The 22,600-nt window shown below is 38.8% G+C and overlaps 1 protein-coding gene and 1 long non-coding RNA gene across 2 annotated transcripts in view; both read left to right on the top strand.

The window, feature by feature from the left end:
• Positions 1 to 22,600, top strand: part of LOC141290255 (interferon-induced very large GTPase 1-like) — a 453,394-nt gene that overhangs the window by 427,264 nt on the left and 3,530 nt on the right. The window contains exon 3 of the mRNA XM_073822473.1: positions 19,428 to 22,067. Within this exon, the coding sequence (XP_073678574.1) occupies positions 19,428 to 22,067 (2,640 nt within the window). The remainder of the gene's footprint in view (positions 1 to 19,427; positions 22,068 to 22,600) is intronic.
• On the top strand, positions 13,754 to 16,976 carry LOC141331551 (uncharacterized). Its single transcript, XR_012355270.1, has 2 exons — positions 13,754 to 14,005; positions 14,956 to 16,976. It is a non-coding gene; the product is annotated as an uncharacterized lncRNA (long non-coding RNA).

Raw genomic sequence — 22,600 nt, 5'->3', positions numbered from 1 at the left:
ACATAATTTATGATCAGTTATAACAACCAAAAAATTATTTTCATACACTCTTTCTATTTCCTCGTTGGTAATCATTAGTTTAACTTTATTGTTACTTTGTTGATTGCTAAATATTATAAACTTGGTTCAACTTAAATTCAGTGAACGTCTATTATCATCAAACCATTTTTTGAAAACCATCAGTTCAATTTCCATTGTATTCAGAAGCTGTTCCAAGTTTTTCCCTGAACAATATAAATTTGTGTCATCAGCAAAAAAAAACAAAAAAACATTTTTAATAATTTAGACACTTTGCATATACCATACAAATAATTTGGGGCCTAGCACTGAACCTTGTGAAACGCCATATGTAACTTTCATTAAGTATGATTTAACATTTATTTGTACTTATTGATATCTGTCATCGAGGTAACTTTTAATCCAAGAGAAGGCTTTTTCTCTTATACCATATCTCTCCAGTTTCATTAATATTAAGCCATAATCAATATTAAGACATAATCAGTAGTGTCAAAAGCAATGACAGCTAATCGGACTTTATTCAACTTTAAAGGGCTTGCGCATTTGAAATAGCAGGCAACATTGTGAAGCAAACAGACTTTGCACAGCAAACAGAGTAACGTAAAACATAAAATTACCTCAGGAATTCAGTGCTTGACTCATTTGAAGTTGCAGTAGAAAGGAGTTTTTAAAAGTGTTTTTATTTCCACTACATTGACTGTTAGAGATCGGATAGTTTACACTAGATTCACTGTTTAGATGCGCTCGAAACATGCGTGCTGAGGAACTTGTTGAAGTTGTGTAAATGCAACAAAAACAGACAGATCTCTTCTCACAGGCACTTTCCCCACTACATTCAAGCAGGCCCGGGTAACCCCACTGCTCAAAAAACCTACACTTAACACTTCACTTATAGACAACTACAGACCTGTCTCTCTCTATCCAGATCCTCCTGTCCACGCTCTCATCGCTGGGCATTACAGGGACTTCACTTCGCTGGTTCAAATCCTACCTCAATGGTATGTCTTTCAGAGTGGCCTGGGGAGGTATCCAAAACTCATCAGCTGGTCACTGGGGTTCCTCAGGGATCAGTTCTTGAACCTCTCCTCTTCTCCATATACACTACATCATTGGTCCTATCATAAGACACATAGTTTCTCCTACCATTGCTATGCTGATGACACACAGCTCTATCTTTCATTCAGACCAGACGATCCATCAGTAGTGGCACGGATCTCAGGTTGCCTGGCGGATATCTCTGCATGGATGAAGAAACACCACCTACAGCTCAATCTAGCTAAGACTGAGCTCCTTATCTTTCCTGCCACTCCAACTTTACAACATGACTTCACCATCCAGTTAGGTTCATCAACAATTACCCCATCGACTTCAGCCAGAAATCTGGGTGTAATCTTTGACGACCAATTGACTTTTAAAGACCACATAGCTAAAACTGCTTGATCTTGCATGTTTGCATTGCACAACATCAGAAAGATCAGGCCCTTCCTAACAGAGCATGCTGCACAACTCCTCGTCCAGGCCCTGGTCATTTCCAGGCTGGACTACTGCAATGCTCTTTAAGTCATCCAGCATGGCAAGTATCAGACCTCTACAAATGATCGAGTATGCAGCAGCACGACTGGTCTTCAATGAGCCCAAAAGGGCCCATGTCACACCTCTCTTTATATCCCTGCACTCGCTTTAAGTTGCAGCTCGCATCAAATTCAAGACACTGATGCTGACATATAGGACAGTCACCGGCTCTTCTCCTGCTTACCTCCATTCACTACTACGAATGTACACTCCCTCCAGAAGTCTGAGATCCTCTAGTGAGAGACGACTGATTGTACCACCACAGAGAGGCATGAAATCACTTTCCAGAACATTTTCGTTCACCGTTCCTGCCTGGTGGAATGATCTTTCCACCCCTATCCAGAATGCAAACTCCTAGACAAAGTTCAAAATAAAGCAAAAAGAATGCAAAATTTTGCGAGAGAATGCAAAAAGATTTTAAAATATTCTTTTCTCCCACCCTGATTTTTTTCCGCCACCCCCAAAAAAATTTCCACCACCACAACCTTTAAGGGGCTCTGTATTATTCTAATGCTGAAATGTATATATATATATATATATATATATATATATTTATCACAAAAAATCTATTTTTGCAAAATTTCATGTCCGAAATAAGCTTTTAATAAAGTGTAGACATCAAAGAGGTAAAATAACATTATAATGATAATATATTTCCAATTTTATAGCTAAAAACAAGCCAAGGTTAAGCGTAGTCTGAAAATCATATCATAAACACTGGATTTATTTCTTTACTGTCTAAAACTAATTCTCATGAGCAAAAATAAAAGTATTAATAACTTTAAGAAGAAATATCGAGAAGCAAAAGCACAATTGTCCACTTAATTCAAATTAGTTGATGCTCATCACCACAAATTAAACAAAACATTTTCAAAGTGAAAGTGTTCTGTGTTATATCTACTGTATGATAAATTCATAACTTTCCCACTTGCCTACAAACAGACGCTGATCACCAACGGAAGGCAAACGGCATTTGTAAAAATCACCTAACCGAAAGAAAGTGAAAGTGTTCGGTTTTATTTGTGGTGATATCTATCAACTGATTAGATTTTTTTTTTTTTAGAATAAAAAAATAAAAGTATTAATAACTTAAAGCAGAAATATCAAAAAACACAAATTAATTGAATCACTTAATTCAAATTAGCTAACAGACATCACCAACACAAAACACTTTCACTTTCTTTCTGGAATGTCAGGGGGTTTTTTTGAGTGCAAAACTTTTCCACTTTCATATAAATAGACATGTTTATCAGATAACTCCCATTGTAAAACTGAACTAATGACACAGAGAGGGAAGCCTTCTATTTACAGGTTTGTCTTCATTTTATTTTATTAAAATTAAAGACTTTATGTCTTTATTTTGAAAACATCTTGATTTTCATTTATAGTTAGCAGCATATAAAACAGTAGAAGCTGATGCAAAGTCCCAATTTAGAGAAATGAGCGAACATCTGTGTATGTGTGGATTTTCTTATAGTGTATGCCATGTTCAGTGAATCTTTAGGGCAGCCTTCACGGATTATTAATCTTCTTTTTCTGAACAAAATTAAGATTTACATCATACTTTACGGCTTGTTTAAAACTGACCAGGCTTACCTTTAACCTTTAAACCATCTTTTTGATGTTGCTGTAAACCTAGGTAAACCAAACTTTATTTATTTGTTCTGCTATCTAAAAGCCACATTTGGGGATTATCATTTAACCCAAGCAATCTAGTTCCAGTTCTAATGGTTTTTTCAACTTCAGTCAAATCCAGATGCAATTTTTTGAAGAATTTCTACCTTTTCCTTTCATTTTAAGATGTTGATAATAAGAATTCAGTTTGATAAATTTGATTTCCTTGTTTTGTCATGAAAGAGTTTATGGCTTGAATGTTTGATGTGCATGTGTGTGTGAACCCAAATTGCCCCTGTTATCTAGAGATCCTAATGCTCCAAACAGTAATTAATCTTCTAAAATTATATTTACTTGTACATTTTCTGTGAGTATTACCTTTAGTGTTCAGCCCCGGGCATTTACAGTGTAAATGCTTGGAAATAATATTTGATTTATATTATTTCGTTATAACCTAATAATCGCTTTGTGGCTATAGGTTACTTGTATTATAATATAAAGTCTCAGTCTATAAATTATGTAAGTTTTATGATAAAATTACTGTTTTCATTGCAGATTTTTTATGTTAAATGTAAAGAATGACAGGTTGGATTTTTTTTTCTCACATTCACTTTACACAAGGGGTGCCCAACCCAGTTTCTCGATATCTACCTTCCTACAGAGTTCAGCTCAACCCTGAACCAACTAATGAGGATCTGAAGGAGCACTTGATAATTACAGACAGGTGTGTTTGATCAGGGTTGGAACTGAACTCTGCAGGAAGGTATCTCCAGGAACATGGTTGAGCAGCCCTGCGTTACGCAATATAACATGATTGTACATTATTTTCTTAATTTTGACTTTATTCTTAAAATATTTTGATGTTAATCAAAATATATATATATTTTTTTTTTCCATTGCATGCATTTCATTTACATTGCATGTAAACACAATCTTGGCTCAGTGGTTTAAAAAAACAAACAAACACAAAAAACTATATGAAATGCGACTGTGTTCTCCACAAAGGTGAATTAAAAAAGACATTGATTGCTTCATTGGGTATTTTTTATTAATTTACAAAAATAATTTGTTTTAAAATTGTACAAAAATATACACTACTACCAGTCAAAAGATTCTGAACAGTAATATTTCTATTGTTTTTTTAAATAAGTCTCCTCTGCTCACCAAGCCTGCTTTTTTATTGATACAAAATACAGCAAAAGCAGTTGTGAAATATTTTTAGTGTTTAAAATAACTGCTTTCTTTTTGAATATATTTTAAAATGCAATTTATTCCTGTGATCAAAGCTAAATTTGCAGCATCATTACTCTGGTCTTTAGTGTCACGTGATCCTTGAGAAATCATTCTAATATGCAGATTTGCTGCTCAAGAAACATTTTTGATTGTTATTATTATCATTTTAACAGTTGATTGCCTTTTTCAGGATTCTTTGATGAATAGAAAGATCCAGAGATCAGCATTTATCTAAAATAAAAGAGCATTTGTAACATTATACATTATACTATAGAAAGAAATTATACGTTTAATTTAGCATTTAATAATATGTTTATTTAGCAAGGATGCATTCAATTCATCAGAAGTGATGATAAAGACATTTATAATCTTACTAAAGCAAATCAGAATGTTAGAATGATTTCTGAAGGATCATGTGACTGGAGTAATGCTAAAATGTCACCTTTAAAATCGCAGGAATAAATTGCTGACAGGATTTATAGTCTGTTTTCTGTTTCCTAGTGTATTTCCCCCTGTGTTTCCAATTTTTTGGTTTCTTCCTTTGTCTCCCCTTTATGGTTTAGTTTGATTTGGTTTCCTCTTTTGTCCATTTTGCATTTTCCCCTCGTTATCCTAATTGTGTACACCTGTCCTGTTTAGTCACCACTTCCCTTTACTTACAGTACCTTTAAGTAGCCTTTTGGTTCCATTTGAGTTGGTCCGGTCTTAAAGTTACGTCGTCTTGTTGTATGTCATGGGTTTTTGTTTGTTTTTTTGTTTGTTAGTTCTTGTTAATAAATAAGTGTTTTGTTTTGTAATTCTGTTTCCGTGTTTTTCCCTGGCTCCTCGTAATTCCTTTGGCTCCTCATCCCAGTACGATTGTGACAGAAGACCAGACCAAGATGAACTGGGCTGAAGAATTTCTATGGGACCTCCAGCAGGAAGAACGGCCATTGGAAGAGTTTGTGGAGGATTTCCTGAGCGTTTCCCATCTGGTAAGCTGGAGTGATTCTATGCTAAATGCTTGCTTTCGGATGGGACTCAAAGATGATGTTCTGTTTGGTCTAATAACTAATGACGACTGCCGCAAACCCCTAGCAGATTTTATTAATCATGTACTAAATCTGAGTAACTCTAAGTTCCATGTCGATGTGGAGGATTCCCATCCTCCTCCCATCCGAAAGCATGCAATCACTCCAGCTCACCACAAGCCAGTTTCCTCCACCTACTTCTCCAATGAGCTCGATCCCTCCATGCCTTCCACACTTCCCCAAGTCCTTCAAAGCTCTGCCAGAATCCTCAGCCCAGTACTGCCGGCGGCCACCCAGTGCTCAAGCCCTCCAGCTTCCTCTCTGTGCTCAAGTCTGTCGGCCACCGCCCAATGCTCAAACCCGTCGGCCGCTGTCCTGCGAACTGTACAGTTGACCAAAATGTTGGCCTCGCCAGAGTCCTCTGCCAATATGGTGGCCTCGCCAGAGTCCTCGGCCAATATGGTGGCCTCGCCAGAGTCCTCGGCCAAGATGGCGGTCTCGTCAGAGTCCTCGGCCAATATGGTGGCCTCGCCAGAGTCCTCTGCCAATATGGCGGCCTCGCCAAAGTCCTCGGCCAAGATGGCGGTCTCGTCAGAGTCCTCGGCCAATATGGTGGCCTCGCCAGAGTCCTCTGCCAATATGGCGGCCTCGCCAAAGTCCTCGGCCAAGATGGCGGCCTCGTCAGAGTCCTCGGCCAAGATAGCAGACTCGCCAGTGTCCCCGGTCAGGATGGCTGCTGCACCTAAGTCCTTGGACAAGATGGCTGATTTGCCAAAATCTGCACTCAAGATGGCCGCCACGCCTGAGTGCCCTCCTGTGTCTGCGCCCCCAGAGTGCCCTCCAGTGTCCGCGCCTCCCCAGTACTCGGCAAAGATGGCGGCCTCGCCAGCGTCCCCGGTCAAGATGGCCGCTGCACCTAAGTCCTCGGACAAAATGGCTGCCTTGCCAGAATCTGCACTCAAGATGGCCGTCACGCCTGAGTGCCCTCCTGTGTCTGTGCCCCAAGTGTCCGCGCCTCCCGAGCGCCCTCAAGAGTCCGCGCCTCCCGAGCGCCCTCAAGAGTCCGCGCCTCCCGAGCGCCCTCAAGTGTCCGCGCCTCCCGAGTGCCCTCAAGTGTCTGCGCCTCCGGAGAGCAGTCCAGAGCCCACTCCTCAAGGGCGCCATCCAGAGCCCACTCCTCAGGAGTGCCATCCAGAGCCCGCTCCTCAAGAGCTCCCTTCAGAGCCCGCTCCTAACGAGATCCCTCCAGAGCATGCTCCTCAAGAGCTTCTCGATCTGCCATGGCCCTCTGAATTGTCTGCTCCACCATGGTCCCCTGAACTGGCCAATCTGCCATGGCCTCTCGAGATCCCTGACCCCCTATGGCCTTCAGAGCTCCTCGATCCGCCATGGCCCTCTGAACTGTTTGCTCTGCCATGGCCCTCTGAAATGGCCGATGTGCCATGGCCTCTCAAAAACCCTGACCCACTATGGCCTTCAGAGCTCCCTCCAGAACCCGCTTCTCCAGAGCTCCTCAATCCGCCATGGCCCTCTGAACTGTCTGCACCGCCATGGTCCCCTGAACTGGCAGATCTGCCATGGCCTCTTGAGATCCCTGATCCACTATGGCCTCCAGAGCTCCCTCCAGAACCTGATTCTCCAGAGCTCCTCAATCCGCCATGGCCCTCTGAACTTTTTGCTCCACCATGGCCCTCTGAACTGGTGGATCTGCCATGGCCTCTCGAGATCCCTGACCCACTATGGCCTCCAGAGCTCCCTCCAGAACCCGCTCCTCCAGAGCTCCTCAATCTGCCATGGCCCTCTGAACTGTCTGCTCCGCCATGGTCCCCTGAACTAACCAATCTGCCATGGCCTCTTGAGATCCCTGACCCATTATGGCCTCCAGAGCTCCCTCCAGCAACCCGTTCCTCCAGAGCTCCTCAATCCACCATGGCCCTCTGAACTGTCTGCTCCTCCATGGTCTTCAGAAATGGCCGATTTGCCATGGCCCCCTAAGTTCCCTGACCCTGTCCGATCTGCCAGGTTCTTCTGAACTCCTTGATTCGCCATGTTCTCCTAAAACCTCTAATCCACCATGGCCTCCTGAGCACCCTGATCCGCCATGGCATCCTGAGCCCCCTCATCCACCATGATTTCCTAAGCTCACAGATCTGCCATGGCCTCCTGAGCCTCCTGATCCGCCATGGCCTCCTGATCCACAATGGCCTCCTGAGTACTCTGATCCACTATGGCATCCTGAGCCCCCTGATTCGCCATGGCCTCCTGATCTGCCATGGCTTCCTGAGCCCCTGGATCCGCCGTGGCATTCCGAGCTTCCTGATGGCTTTCTGAACTATCTGACCCGCCATGGCTCCCGAGTGCGGACAGCTCTGTTTTCTATGTTTCCTAGTGTTTTCCCCCTGTGTTTGCAATGTTCTGGTTTCTTCCTTTGTCTTCCCCTTATGGTTTAGTTTGATTTGGTTTCCTCTTTAGCCCATATCTGTACTTTCCCCTCATTGTATCTCTTAGGTTTTTGTTTTTGTTAATAAATAAGTGTTTTGTTTTGTAATTCTGTTTCTGTTTTTCCCTGGCTCCTCGTAATTCCCTTGGCTCTTCATCCCAGCACGATTGTGACAATTACATTTTATAAGAAATATAGAAAACAGTTTCAAATAGAAAACAGTTATTTTAAATAATAAAATACTTTTGAATTGTCCTGTTTTTGCTATACTTTGGATCAAATAAATGCAGACTTGGCCAGAAGAAGAGACTTATTTAAAAACATTAAAAATCTTAGGTAATATCTTTGACAAAAAAGTGAGATTCGAGATTGGTCTTTAATTAATTAATTTGTTGGGGTCAAGTTGCTTTTATTAACGAGAGACTTATTTTATTTTTTTCTTTATTGACAATAAACATAACAAAAGACAATATAATTTATAAACAACAAACAAACAAACAAACCAAATGACAAACAAATGGACATACATGCAATGTGTTGAATAACAATACTCCCCCATCTTCCAATACATGTAAGAAAGAGTTATTATAAATAAGTAATAATAATAACAGTAGTAGTAATGGTAATAATATATTATATAAATCCAGCATGTATCCATTGCTAGTTTTTTCCATTTGAATATATGTAAAGTTCAAAGTATAATTTGATTTTTTTTTTCTTTTTTTTCTCTTCCTTTTTTTCCTCTCCCTCCTCTTCTCTCTTTTTCCTTTCTTCTTCCCTCTTTTTCTTCTTCTTTTTTTTCTTCCCCCTCTCCCCTCCTTTTTCCTTTTTTTTCTTTTTCTTTTTTCTTTTTTTTCTTTCTTTTTTAACGAGAGACTTAATAACAGCCAGATTTAAGGTTTTGGGGACATATCCTAATGACAATGATGAATTAACAATATTACAAAGAGGATTTATCACTTCGGAAAGCACCAGAATATAGAGTCTAACATGTTGTTGGTTTAGATGATTTAACAAGTTTATACAATTCCTCCTCTCTTATAGTAGATAATGAGTGGAATTGTTCCTCAGGAGATTTATATGTCCAATGCAGACTGCCAATAATCCCCAACTGAAGAAACACAGAACACTTACGTCACAGCAGTCTCAGACTGCAGCGCTAGGCCTAAAGTTATTTTACTAAGAATAGTGCCACATAGTGTTTGGATCATTTCAGAGTTTTAATCTACTTTGATGTCAAATCAGCATTTTATTATAACGATTTAAAGGGATCTTATGATGACACCAGCATTATTTTGTGTATTTTTTGTAATGCAATGTGTTTATGGAGTTTGAGGTTTAAAAAACATATTATTTTCCACATACTGTACATTTGTTGTGCTCTTCTCTTCCCTGCCTTTCTGAAATGCCTTAGTTTTTCACAAAACTCGTCGTTGATGGAAACCGAGTTGATGTTTTCTGATTAGCAAGCTATCTGGTGCGTTGCTATTTGCCAAATACCTCAAGCATGTGACAGAAATGTTACGCCCCTTACCATACCCTTTCTTGGCGCGACGAAACAGAAACAATAAAACTTATAAATGAGCCACTTGTTGCATCCAGTGTGGACATAGCTACTGATTATAATGACTCATACTGTCTTTTTACACATTGCGTTATATTGCGTTGCACTGCGTAAACATAACACCATGTCTGCATTTGCGATCATAGAATGAGAAACAACAAGCACTACTCTACACTGCTCAAAACTCGCGTTTGAATAGTCAGTACTGAATTCTTTAAATATTAAAATGTACTTACAGGCCATCAGTCAGAAACACAGACTGTCCTTGCAATGTTGGAATTGCCTCACTTTATAGCCTTTACCTTTTGTGTACAGCTGGCATTGTAAACTGCTCTCCCAGGTTTAGGAAACAGTCCTCTGTGAAATGTGCATCACCCACTCGAATATTTGCATTGTACTGTTCCAGAACAATGTTGTTAATATAACTGAGCCACTGATTTCTAGTTCTGTGCTCATTTGGAAGGAAAAACTAAGTACTTTTGCATTCACAATGAAACACACTGCGATAGATAGATAGATAGATAGATAGATAGATAGATAGATAGATAGATAGATAGATAGATAGATAGATAGATAGATAGATAGATAGATAGATAGATAGATAGAAAACAAAGAAAATAAAACATGTTCAAGCAAAGCAGGTACACATTTAACAATTATTTTCAAAATTTACAAAAGAAAACTAAAATAAAATATTATATTATTATATATATTATATATATTATATAAGGGGCTGTGCAGGTTAACCTCACTCCCCTGATCTGAAGAGGCACATAGTGACTGATGCTACTGGCTGCAGTCTTTAGCCTCCTTCTTAGGGCATGAGTAGGACCTGGGTGTAGGGGTTACTTTTGTGCCGTGACCCGGATGGGAGTAAGGTTTAGGGGGATGAGTGTAACAGAGTCACTGCTCTGATCTCAAGAGGCGCGTTAGCGACTGACGCTAAAGAATATGGCAACATATTATTTGTATTAACAGCTTTTTATTATGTCTGCTAGGGGTAAGGCGTGTATAAAGTAGTAAAGTATAAAGTATAAACCCTCATCAAACTGTCAGACCAAACACACACAAAAACAAACAAAGCAAACGAAAATACCATAAATTAATGGTTTAAATATATTAAAGGTATAAGGAAGAACAGCCACATTGTGATTCTGGACTTCAGAGAGACCCAAGGGCAAAAACAACAAAATCAAACTAGAAAATAAAAATCAGCATAATTAACCTAACAAAATAATTAAAAATTAAATGCAGAAGAGGTGTTTTAAAAAGACCGCCAGCTGAGCGTCCAATAACCGCTGACAGGCAGCACCACAACTGGCAAATCAGCGGCGATCTAATGACGCAAAACACAGGAATAATGTAAAAACATAAAAATTACAAAATACAACAACAAAACACATAACGTAACACTTTGTTTTATGAAGGCTTTATGATCTTACCTTGTGTTTGATCAGCTACCTCATCTATCTATCATCCGATATAATAAAATGCTGATGTGATATTAACATAGATTAAAACTCTGAAATGATCCGAACACTACGTGGCGCCATGCTTAATAAAATAACTTTTGCTATGCCCACTTTGGGCTTGAACCTGCTGGCCTGGCGCTGCTGTCTAAGACTGCTGTGACGTAAGTGTTCTGCGGTTCTGCAGGCTGCAGCAAGACGCTCCTCCCACAGACAGTGGTGGGGCCAGGAGGTTTTTATAGGGGTGGCCAAGAAGGGGACAGCAACCAGTCTAAAAACCTTTATTATTCCAATATAAAAATGTGTTTGACTATACTGATGTCAGGTTATCCTAGGTTACCATACCTTGACTATATATATATATATATATATATATTTTACCAGTGTCTCCCCCCATTGTTCTGTTTGTGTTGGTTCACTCATTGCCCATATTTGGACTTCCTCCAATTAGCATGATTGGCTACACCTGTCCTTGTTTATTAGTCTCCCCTTTATTAGTTGGATTGTTTTCCCCCGTTGCTTTGTCCGGTGTTAATGTTACCTTCTGTGTCCTTGTGTTCCCTGTTTGTTTATACCCTGCCAGTTGATTTGTTAAAGACGTTTGTATTTTACTCCGTTGTTTTGCCTGTTCCTGCACGAACCGTGACAACTGGAGTGTTTTATGACTAAAACAAAACTGAATACAATTAATTTTAACTTAATTGTAATTGAGATATTTTTTCAAATTAGATCAAGTAATACTGAGTGAATTTGACTATTTTTGTAGGGGATCAATATTGCGCAGTCAGCTTGGTTATGGTTCTCAAAACCCCCAAAAGCTTGTTCTCCAACATTGGATACTCATGGATAAGACATGCAAATATTGAAAAAATTTGAAAAAGGCCAGAAGTCAACCGCACATAAATGCCAGAATGTAAAATTTGTTATTTTAAGCATTTAAATTGTTTCAGTTTTGTTTGTACTTTACAAATTAATGAAGGAAAAACTAATTAGCGCATATTTTCTAATGTAAATGCACTGTGCTTTTCTAATATAAATGCACTGTTTTACTTGTGCATTAAAAATAAAATGCATAGTCTATCAGCTTACACCTTGTATTGTGATCTCGAATTGCAGAATGTATTTTAGTATATGCTTTTGAGAAAGGTTCTTTAATGTGATGCATATAGGTGCATGCACAGTTTGCAGCTTTAATCGCCTTTTTGGTAATTTCATGACTTAACCGATGACAGAACTATGCTTGTAGTTTCTTATGTGCTTTGTTTATAAAGCGATATGCGTGGCCTCATATTCACTTAAAGCTGAAGAGTGTGCACCATGAGCACAAAGAAATTGCTGAAAGGACAGGACAGAAAAGTTTGTTTTACTGACATATAAAACATCTCATCAGACCGCAGCTCACTGTTGTTTTACTGAAGCTCATTTGGCTCCTGCACCTTTTCCTCCTTCACCTTTTATGCATCTCAAAAGTCTCCTGTTTTATGTGGTCGTAAAGAGATGGCGGTTCAGTGTCCACACAAATGTACTTCATGTTAAGAATAAAGGCCACCCCATGGCTCCTCCACTGCCCACAGAGCGCTTTGGAAAGAAGGAGAAAGCGGCACACCTAGCGTTTTCCATGCATTTTTAGGTACAACACATGAACAGCCCTAAGCCTTCTCTTTATTTTTATATTTTAGACATTCATTAGTTATGGTGATGAAAAAGATTTGCCGTGCTGGTGGAAAAAACATGAGACCAGGACTGTCAAAACAGGTGTTCTAACAAATAATGCTACCAACTGTGAATTTTTCATACTGTAAGGTTAGGTTTAGGGTTGGGGTAGGTGTACACGTTAATAAGACCTCACACCACATTAATATCATGATAGAAGCAAAATCTGATTCGCTGTCAAATTATGCTACTATTGAATGGGAGGTAGCAAAATCTGACAGGGTAGCACAAATCGTCAGAACACCGGCTCTAAAATGCCGTGCTGAAAAATACAGCCTAAGCTGGTTGGCTGGTTTTAGTTGGTTATAGCTGGCCAGCAGGCTGGTTTTAGAAGGGTTTTGGCCACTTCCTTAGCTGGGAGGCTGGGAGACCAACTGGAACAACCAACTAACAACCAACTGATCAGTCTCATGAGACAAGAGTATGGATTCCCTTAAGAATATATTTTGTAAATATGGGCCTTGAAAAATGCTAAATAAGTTTATTGTGCTTTTGCTACAGGAGGTAGCTCTGGTGTAGATAAACAACCATGCATCTTACTATGTGACATAAAGTGTCACTCTTTTCATAGCATTTGCCGGCTCTGAGACACTTTCTAGGTGTTTCTTCAGCTCTTTTTCTAGCAAAAACTCACTCAGCACTAATTAAAGCTAATGCTGACAACAATGAAACTGCTTGATAGAGAACAGTCAGGAGATTTATTTCTTAGCATAAAAGACAATGGTACAGGAATACCAAATTATTGTTTTAGGTTTGTTGTAAAAATAGCACAGAAATTTAACGACACTGGACTTGTGAAAGGCCCCTGAAACAATTACGTCTTCACTTTAAGTCTGAGTATGATTCAGTGGGCTATGTAACACTTTTAATTGTCACAAAACTACTTGTCTTTAACAGTTTTGGTTCTACATACTTACGTGGCCTTACTTACCTTACCTTACCTTACAGCAGAAATTTGTATTTTATTTTTTTTTATTTTTTCATTTTAGTGACTTTCAGTGACTTTCATTTTAGTGACTTTTCAAACAAAAAACATTCTTACTTATCAAGCAGACTTGCTGGGATATTATCTCTAAAGAACACTAACATGTCTTCTACACTCTAAAAAGTGCTGGGTTATTTTTGTAAACACATTGCTGGGTTAATTGTGCTGGGTCAAAATGTTGGGTTGTTTGAGGCACTGTAAACACACAGTTGGGTTGATCATGCTGGGTCTAATGGACTATAAGGGGTTCTTTCACTATGAACACCTGGGTTGGGTTATTTTGACCCAACCGGTTTGTTTATTTTTTTCACTTCATCGAACATTCTGGATTCTTCACTCGTCTCCTCGCCAGGCGGTCACGCACCTCGCAGCAAGCAGGATTATAAGGTAAATTAATATGATTATATCATTATTTACCTTTATTTTTAATAAGTTGTGTTTTAGAGCGTACTGATTTCACTGTTTAATGCAATATTTGATATGTCGCTGTGCGGGGTTGGCATTTTATTCCGTGAATGACGAACGTTGTAACTTAAGCAGCCTAGCCCTAGCGATGTACTTTTTTGCCTCAACAATCGCTTTATTGTTATATAAAGTGTGTGTGTGTGTGTGTGTGTGTGTGTGTGTAGTGTTATTTGTATAACTTACAGTATACACATGGCCTTTATTTTAACGCCTTATGGAAAGAGTAGGTCAGAAATACGGGGGTAAGTTCCTTTACTGTCTGCATACTGTATGGCTTTGTAATGTTTTGTCAAAATTAGATAATTCCATACAAAAATTTATCTTTTAAGGGCATATTTTTTCAAGTAAATGTCTGCGACGTGCCGAATCCAACGATAGATCCATATGTTTTATGTTGAGCATTTTCGCGCTTTTTTCCTTGAGGTAACTTATCTGCATTAGCTAAAACGCTATGTCCCTTACTTTAATAATGTTAAACCACAATATGACTGGTATGTACTATTGTTTATTACTTAAATGTAATGTTGTCTTAGCTACAGTATGTAAAGTTAGACTTAATCTCTCGTGGTGTATGCGGACGTTCACATGTCGTGTTTTTTGCGCACTGAAGTTTGTTATTTCAGATGTAGATGCCTATATACGCTCATAATGGAAGCTCGTTTTTCCAGGCACGGGACATGGTTGCTTAGCAACGGCAGACGCCATGGGAGAGCAAGCTGCGTTTTGGAAAGAATGAGAAAGCGACGCGTCTTGCGTTTTCACGCGTTTTTAGGCGTGGCATGTGAACGACATTTTAGTGAATGCCTGTGTTGCATTACAAACTAGGAGACCAGTATAAACCTTAAACTTATTGAACCACATTTGTTTTTCAGATTTTATCAGATTTCACAAGACTTTAGGAAGCTATATCCAGAGGCAGACTTTTTGAAGACTGGGCTACAGTTGCAGACCTAATTCTTGCGAGTGCTCAGCAAGGGATAAGGTGACATGACTTAAGGTAAGCTTTTTCTTATAATATGTCAATCTATAAAAAACATATGCAACTGTATTTGACACACATCAACTGGTAAATACAATGGTACAGTAACACTTAACTAGTTGCTTATTAGCTTGTATATTGGCTGTCAATTAGTACTTATGAAGCACAAACTGATGCCTTATTCTGCATGAGCATATTCTACATCCCTGAATCTGACCCCATACCTAAACTTAACCTGCATTAGTTGAATGAGGGTGGGAATTAATTTGCATTATTTAAAGGAATGAAGAAATCTTCATATGAAAGTGTTTCAGTTTGTTGTTTTGATTATAAAATATGTCTCACAGTTTGCATATTATTCCTATGGTTTAGATGCTAAAGGGGAAAGTGGTTTCAAAGTCCTGCCCACTCTGGATAAAAGGTCTTCAGACCCACAACCACGGAATCCCGGAGGCCATTCATTGACGTACAACCTGTAAGTTTTGTTTTACGTTTTCTGCTCTAATAAGGGTGTATATATATATAAACACAGTGGTGGCCAAAATTATTATAACAGTAGTATTTTCACCAGCTAAAAAAATATTTTAAGTCAGTGTTTGTTATCTTTTGCTGTAGTGTGTCAGTAAGAAATATCAGTTTACATTTCCAAACATTCATTTTGCCTTTAATTGTGTATCCAGTGAGGTTTTTGTTTGCACAACAGTCAATCCTCCACACAGAGATCTGATCTCATCATCATCCAGTCTGTCTGGAATGACATGAAGAAACAGAACAAACTGAGACAGACTAAATCCAGAAGAACTGTGACAACGTCTCCAAGATGCTTCAAGAGACCTACCTGCAAAGCTACCTGAAAAACTATGTGCAAGTGCACCTAGTGTAGGGCAAAAGCTGCTTTAAACGCAAAAGGATGGTCAAACCAAATGTTGATTTAATTTAGTTAATCAAGGTTAATTGATTAAGAACATTTATTTATGACATTATTTTTGACAGCATCATTTTATGACATTTTTAGACAAGTGCTTAAAACTCTTAACAGTACTGTAGCTTTGCAGGCAGGTCTCTTGGAGCATCTTGGAGACGCTGTCACAGTTCTTCTGGATGATGATGAGATCAGATCCTGTGTGGACCACTGGCTGTTGTGCAAACAAAAATGTCACTGGATTATCACAATTAATGGCAAAATTAATGGAAATGTAAACCGATATTTCCTACTGACACACTACAGCAAAAGAGAAATCACTGACTTAAAACCTTATTTAGCTGGTGAAAATACTAGTGTTCTAATAATTTTGACCACAACTGTATGAAAAGTTGAGAAGCAAAATGAGCATTTATTTCATGCCTCTATGTGTATGTTCATAAAATACACTTAACTTAAAATGTTAGTTATGTTGCAAGACTAAATGCTGTATAATTAACAGGTGGGGAGCAACATGGTGGATTTGAGCCTTGGGATGAGACAACGACATTTCTAGACCATCGCCATTGTTCCAGGCCATGCCATTGAAGCGGACTTGTTGCCTGGGAATTTCTCCAGCTTGCAGTATATCATATTGATGGACATAAGTCTTCATGTGTGAAGTTTTTGAGGGCAAAAGTTTTTTTTCTTGGCCACTTGTAACATGTTTTAAATTGTAAGAATTGTCTGGTGGACTCTTTGTTTGGCTAAGTTTTAATGGCATAATGTTTGGAATGATTCTAATTTGGTAATAATTCATTTTTGAGTGTTCTGCTGCTGCAATGTTGACATAAAGAATATGAATATAGTGTGCCTTGTTTACAGTTTTGTGTTTAAAAGAAACTGATCTACTAAAACCGTTATTTGTGTCTGTAAGGGTTGGACAAAATGTGTGACAGCTGCACCTATTTGAAAACTGTATTAAAAAGAAATATGAAAACTCATTAAATTGACATTTACAGATGCATTTTTTTGTGTTGTGTAACTGTATTACAGAAAAACAATAATAATTTTACATTCTTTTGTGATTTATATATTATTATTGGTAAATATAAAGGTAGTAAGGCAATTAGACAACAAATAACCCAATATTTAGGTAGTTTTTAACCCAGCAACACAGTTAATCTGACCCACTGGTTGGGTCAAATAAACAACCCAGCATTTTGGGTCAAATGATTTAACCCAGCACTTGGGTCAAAACAACCCAACGCGTGTTCTGTCCCATAGTTACCCAGCAGCTGGGTTATGGTTGGGTTATTTTTTAACCCAGCACTTTTTAGAGTGTAAGTAAAGCTTAGAAAAGTAAAGTAACTGCTGAATTTAAGTTTCAGAGGAGGTGTACTCATTTATGCTGTGCACTGTGTGTCTTGTTTGTCTTTTCAGTTATATGATTTTTCCATCAATGCAAAAACTATAGAGTTTTAGAAAAAGAATTCAAATTTAAGGCCACACCAGAAATAACTGAAGCAATACAGAGAAACTGTATCATTGAGATCACTTCAAAATGTCGTAAATAATTTAACTGTATTTGATTTGTTTACTCGTATACAAATACCAGTCATTTTAAATAGTAGTTAATTCTACTAAAAAAGTTTAGGCTGAAGCGATTATAATTTTAGCCCAACTGCTGCTTAACACCAAAGTAAATAAAATGTTAATTTCTTTCTTAGGGAAAATATAAGGACATTGAAACAGCAAGAATCAGTTCAGAGTAACACCTACAAAAGGATTTATAAGACATAAAAATGGAGAAGTTATTCCGCAAACTCCATGTTGATGTCAAGCAAATCAATAAACTAAGAGCTGCAGATGTTCTTCAGATAACTGAACATTCATTACAGTCCCATGAGATTTATTCTGAAAAGGATCGCATTCAGACCTTTATACACAAGCTACTGATGATGAACTACAAAGCAAGATACATTAAAACTAAAGAGCCCAACAAACAATATCAAACACAACAAAGAGACGATGACTCATCTGAAGAAGAAAGTGATATATTTGATGTTTTCGGAAACATATCTCCATCAGACAAAGCATCAAGTCAGTTTGACCTTGTTCATCCTATGGATGTTCAGATGGCAGTGTTTCATTGTGCTGATGGTTTCCTGAAGCAGCTGATGGTGACTAAACTGTCCCAGTGTCAGTACGCTCTGCCTCTGCTTGTTCCTGATCCAGTCACACAACAGATTGAGTTTCCTCTCTGGACATTCAGACAAATCAACAAGAGCTGGAAGATGAGAAACACCAATGATGAAATCATCAGTCAAACCCAGCTGATCTACAAGGCAGAAACTCCAATGGTGTCTTTCTTCAGGTTTGGATCTGTGTCTTCATCCAAGTCTCAGCTGATGAACAGTCTGATCAATGAGAAACACAACACGTTCTTCCACAGGAACTGTCCAGGCAGCAGCAGAACCAGAGTCCTGATGGATGGAGTAGTGGAGATCTCCTGGTTCTGCCCCTCTGGAACATATAATGATAAATTCACTGACTGTGTTGCGTTCTGTAATCTACACGGTGATGCAGGAAAACATGAAAAACAGCTGCAGATCCTCACTGAAATGGCCTCAGTCAATGTTGTTCTTCTACCACGGCCTGACAAGTATGACAGAAATGCAGCAATAATTAAACAACTCTACAAAGACAAAAAACTACTCATTTGTCTTTTTACTGAGGATAAATCTACTTTAATTGAGACGAAGAAAAGGAAATTCATAATTGGTCTGAAAGACAAAAATCAGTCAGATGTATCTGAAGAACTCAGAAAAGCTATAAACGATTGTCTCTCAGAATCATCTTCCACTTTCAGACTTAAAGATGTGTCCAAACACTCAGACATCAGAGTAGACGAGGAAGATGATGATGACTGCAGAAGAGGAAGAGAAGCAGCACAGCAGATGGTCAGTTTGCTAAAGAAGAAAGATCTAAGAGAAATCAAAGAATCATTTCTGCCTCATCAGGAGAAGCTGTGGCATCAGTGGAGTCAGATGAACAAAGAACTACATCGACCTCGAGCAGATGATACACTAAGGGAAATAAGTATAAAAACCATAGAAATTCGTCAACAGCAGCATGAATTTCAAATAAGTGACTTCATAAAGTGCTTCATTAAAGAAATGAATTCATATGACCAACAGCAGAAGATGTTTTTTCTCAAATGGCTCAGAATTCTCCTGGATGAACATACATCATCTGATCTTTCTGCTCTTCACCACAAGTATGATGTAAAATGGTCAACAGTCTTAAAACTGAAAGAGAATAATGATAAGTCAGAACAACTTAAAACTGAACAAACTGAACTTGAGACAATATCTGAGGAACTTCATGCTGCAACCTTTGGTTTGGAGCACATCATGAGGGAGATCGGTCAGATCTATGAATCATGTTCATCTGTAAACAAGAACAAGAAAGACCTGCAGGTTCACTTCTCTTCTCTCCCGAGTCTTGCAGCAGAGATGATGATCTCTGGATTTCCACTGGAGCTGATGGATGGAGATGCTGCTCATGTTCCTGTGATCTGGATCTCTGCTGTTCTAGATCAACTCATCCAGAAACTGGGAGACCAGAGACTTTTTGTGCTGTCAGTTTTAGGGCTTCAGAGCTCTGGGAAATCCACCATGCTAAATGCCATGTTTGGACTCCAGTTTGCCGTAAGTGCTGGCAGGTGCACCAGAGGAGCTTTCATGCAGCTTATCAAAGTCTCAGATGAGATGAAATCACAGATGAACTTTGACTATATTCTGGTTGTTGATACTGAGGGTCTTCGTGCTCTAGAACTGGCTGGAAGATCAACAAGACATCATGACAATGAATTGGCCACATTTGTTGTTGGTCTTTCAAATCTGACGTTGATTAACATCTTTGGAGAAAACCTTGCTGAGATGCAGGACACTCTTCAGATTGTTGTTCAGGCCTTCATGAGGATGAAGAAGGTCAAACTGAATCCTAGCTGTGTGTTTGTGCATCAAAACATTACTGGCATGACAGCTGGACAGAAAAACATGGAGGGAAGGAGACGACTGCAGGAGACACTGGATGAGATGACAAAACTTTCAGCGGAAGAGGAAGGCTGTGATGAAGAACGATTCAGTGATGTCATTAGATTTGATGTTCAGAATGATGTGAAGTATTTTGCTCAGCTCTGGGAGGGAAACCCGCCTATGGCACCACCAAACCCAAACTACTGTGAGAATATTCAAGAACTAAAAAAAACTATTAGGTCTCATGCTTTAAAATCACATGGAATTAGTCTGACACACCTCAAAGATCATATTAAAGACCTCTGGGAGGCTTTGCTGAATGAACAATTTGTCTTCAGCTTCACAAATTCTCTGAAGACGGCAGCCTACAGAAAACTGGAGATCGAATTCAGCAAGTGGTCCTGGAGTCTTCACAGAGCCATGATTGTAATTGAGAACAGACTGCACAACAAAATAAAAAATGAAGCTGTTTTTGAAGTTAAGGAAATTTATCTCCACAGAGAACTGAACAGGACAAGTGAAAAAGTGAAAAAATCAATGTCAGAATTTTTTGAGAAAGACACATATGCAGAAATACTGATTCAGTGGAAAACATCATGTGAAACAAAAATCAATCATCTTCAGGATAACATTGTGAGAGAAGCAAAAGGGAAACTAAATGAGATTCTTCAGCAACGAGACCATGAGAAAAAGGCTGAAGAGAGGAAACGACTTCAATGCACTCTCTTTGAAAAGAGCAAAGAACTTGCCTTAAAACTTAAAGACAAAGCAAATGATGAAGAAACAATAAAGCAGGAGTTTGATTTGATTTGGGAACAGAGTGTGAAGATCACCACTGATACTGACATACTGAATGATGTAACACAGGTTCTCAGTTGCTGCAAACAGGGCAACAAGTACAACAATATTTTTGCTGTGCAAAATTACTCTAAATATGTCATTTTCAGACGGTTGTCAAAAAAATGCACTAAACAAGATGTTAAGGAGCCATATCTTATGTCAGAAGATGAAGCCCAAATAAGATCATTTGTTGAAGATGTTGTTCAGAAAACAGACACAATGATTGAGTCATTTAACATTTCAGAGAATGGCTACAACATCAGCTGCATTCAAAAACTCACTGTTCACATCAAGAAGAGAGTAACAGAACATCAGAGAAAATGTGAGAAATATGAGTTTCAGGAAGAATTCTTTGTGGATTTGGTTTATTCCGTCTGTAACAGAGCAAAAGAGAATTTTACTCACCAGCACAGACTGTTCATGGAAGCCAATGACCCTGATCTCTATGCTGAGACGAAGAGAGATGAATACTATAGTATCTTCCAGAAACAGTGTCATAGAGCAACACAGGTTGTCATTTTTGGTGAAAACATCTGTAAGAAACTTAAGGAACCCATTGAGCAGAGTGTCTACAAGAAGACTGCCAAAGATCTGAGAGATGAAATTATATCAAACTGTGAATCACTGAATGGAAACAGATCAAATCTGGAGAAACAGATCCTGAAAACACTGGCAGAAGAGGAGGATTTTGACAAATACATGAACTACATTAATAATCCCAGAGAATACTTTGAGAGTTTCATCAGAGATGAAGTCAGTTGGTACATCACTGATAAGTTCAGTGTCAGCGTTTTACCCAAGATGAAGGAGAACATTAAACTCCTGCAGCAGAAGATCATGAAAGCAGCTCATGAATCTACTGAACATGTTCAAGAGAACAGAGGAGATACTGGTTTGTGGTTGAAGAGTTTCACACAGCAGCTCTCAGATGTGCTGATCTTCTCTGAAAAAGACCTCAGTGGAGTCAAACATGATGATGTTTATGTTTTCAAATTCCTTGACAATGTAATAAGACAAGAACTTCCTTCTATAATGTTTGACATCAGCAGCAGATTCAACACAAATACTTTTCTACTAAAGCTGGATCATAAGTTCAGGCCAGATGAGCTTCTGGTTGATCACTTGTGTCAGTGCTGTTGGGTTAAGTGTCCATTCTGTGGAGCCATCTGCACCAACACCATAGAAAACCATGATGGAGATCACAGTGTTGATTTCCACAGAGTGAGAGGAATTGCAGGATGGTATTCCATTCAAACAGGGAGTCCCTGTGCTGATATTTGTACAGATTTAGTGGCAAGTAACCATCATTTTATAATAAATAATGGACAATTCTTTTTTAAAGAATACAGAAGAGCAGGAGGAATTTTTGCAAAATGGAACATCACCCCTGATTTCTCTGACATGCCCTACTGGAAGTGGTTTGTGTACAGATTCCAGAAAGATCTGCAAAAATACTACTGTAACCCAGGTTATGGACAGTGTTGGATTCCATATGATTGGAGAAAATACTCAAAAAAGGATGCTATTGACAGTTTACATAAACTTTAGCTGGGCAGTGGACACAGAATGAAGACTCTCTGATTCTCCTCAGCTCACAGTCAGAAATGACTTTCTATTACACAAGCCAAATGCTTGTAATAAGATGGTTGTCAAGTCTACAACCTGTTGATCTGACCTATATGCAACTCAGTGTGAAAAAAGCAAATTGATCCAGAATGCAGCATCACACACCAGCTTTAACGAGCCTTAAAGGG

This window comes from Garra rufa, chromosome 1 (genome assembly GCF_049309525.1).
Source record: "Garra rufa chromosome 1, GarRuf1.0, whole genome shotgun sequence".
In the NCBI taxonomy this organism is placed as follows: Eukaryota; Metazoa; Chordata; class Actinopteri; order Cypriniformes; family Cyprinidae; genus Garra; species Garra rufa.
Note: the sequence above shows the minus strand (reverse complement) of the source record. Positions and strands in the feature narration are given on the sequence as shown.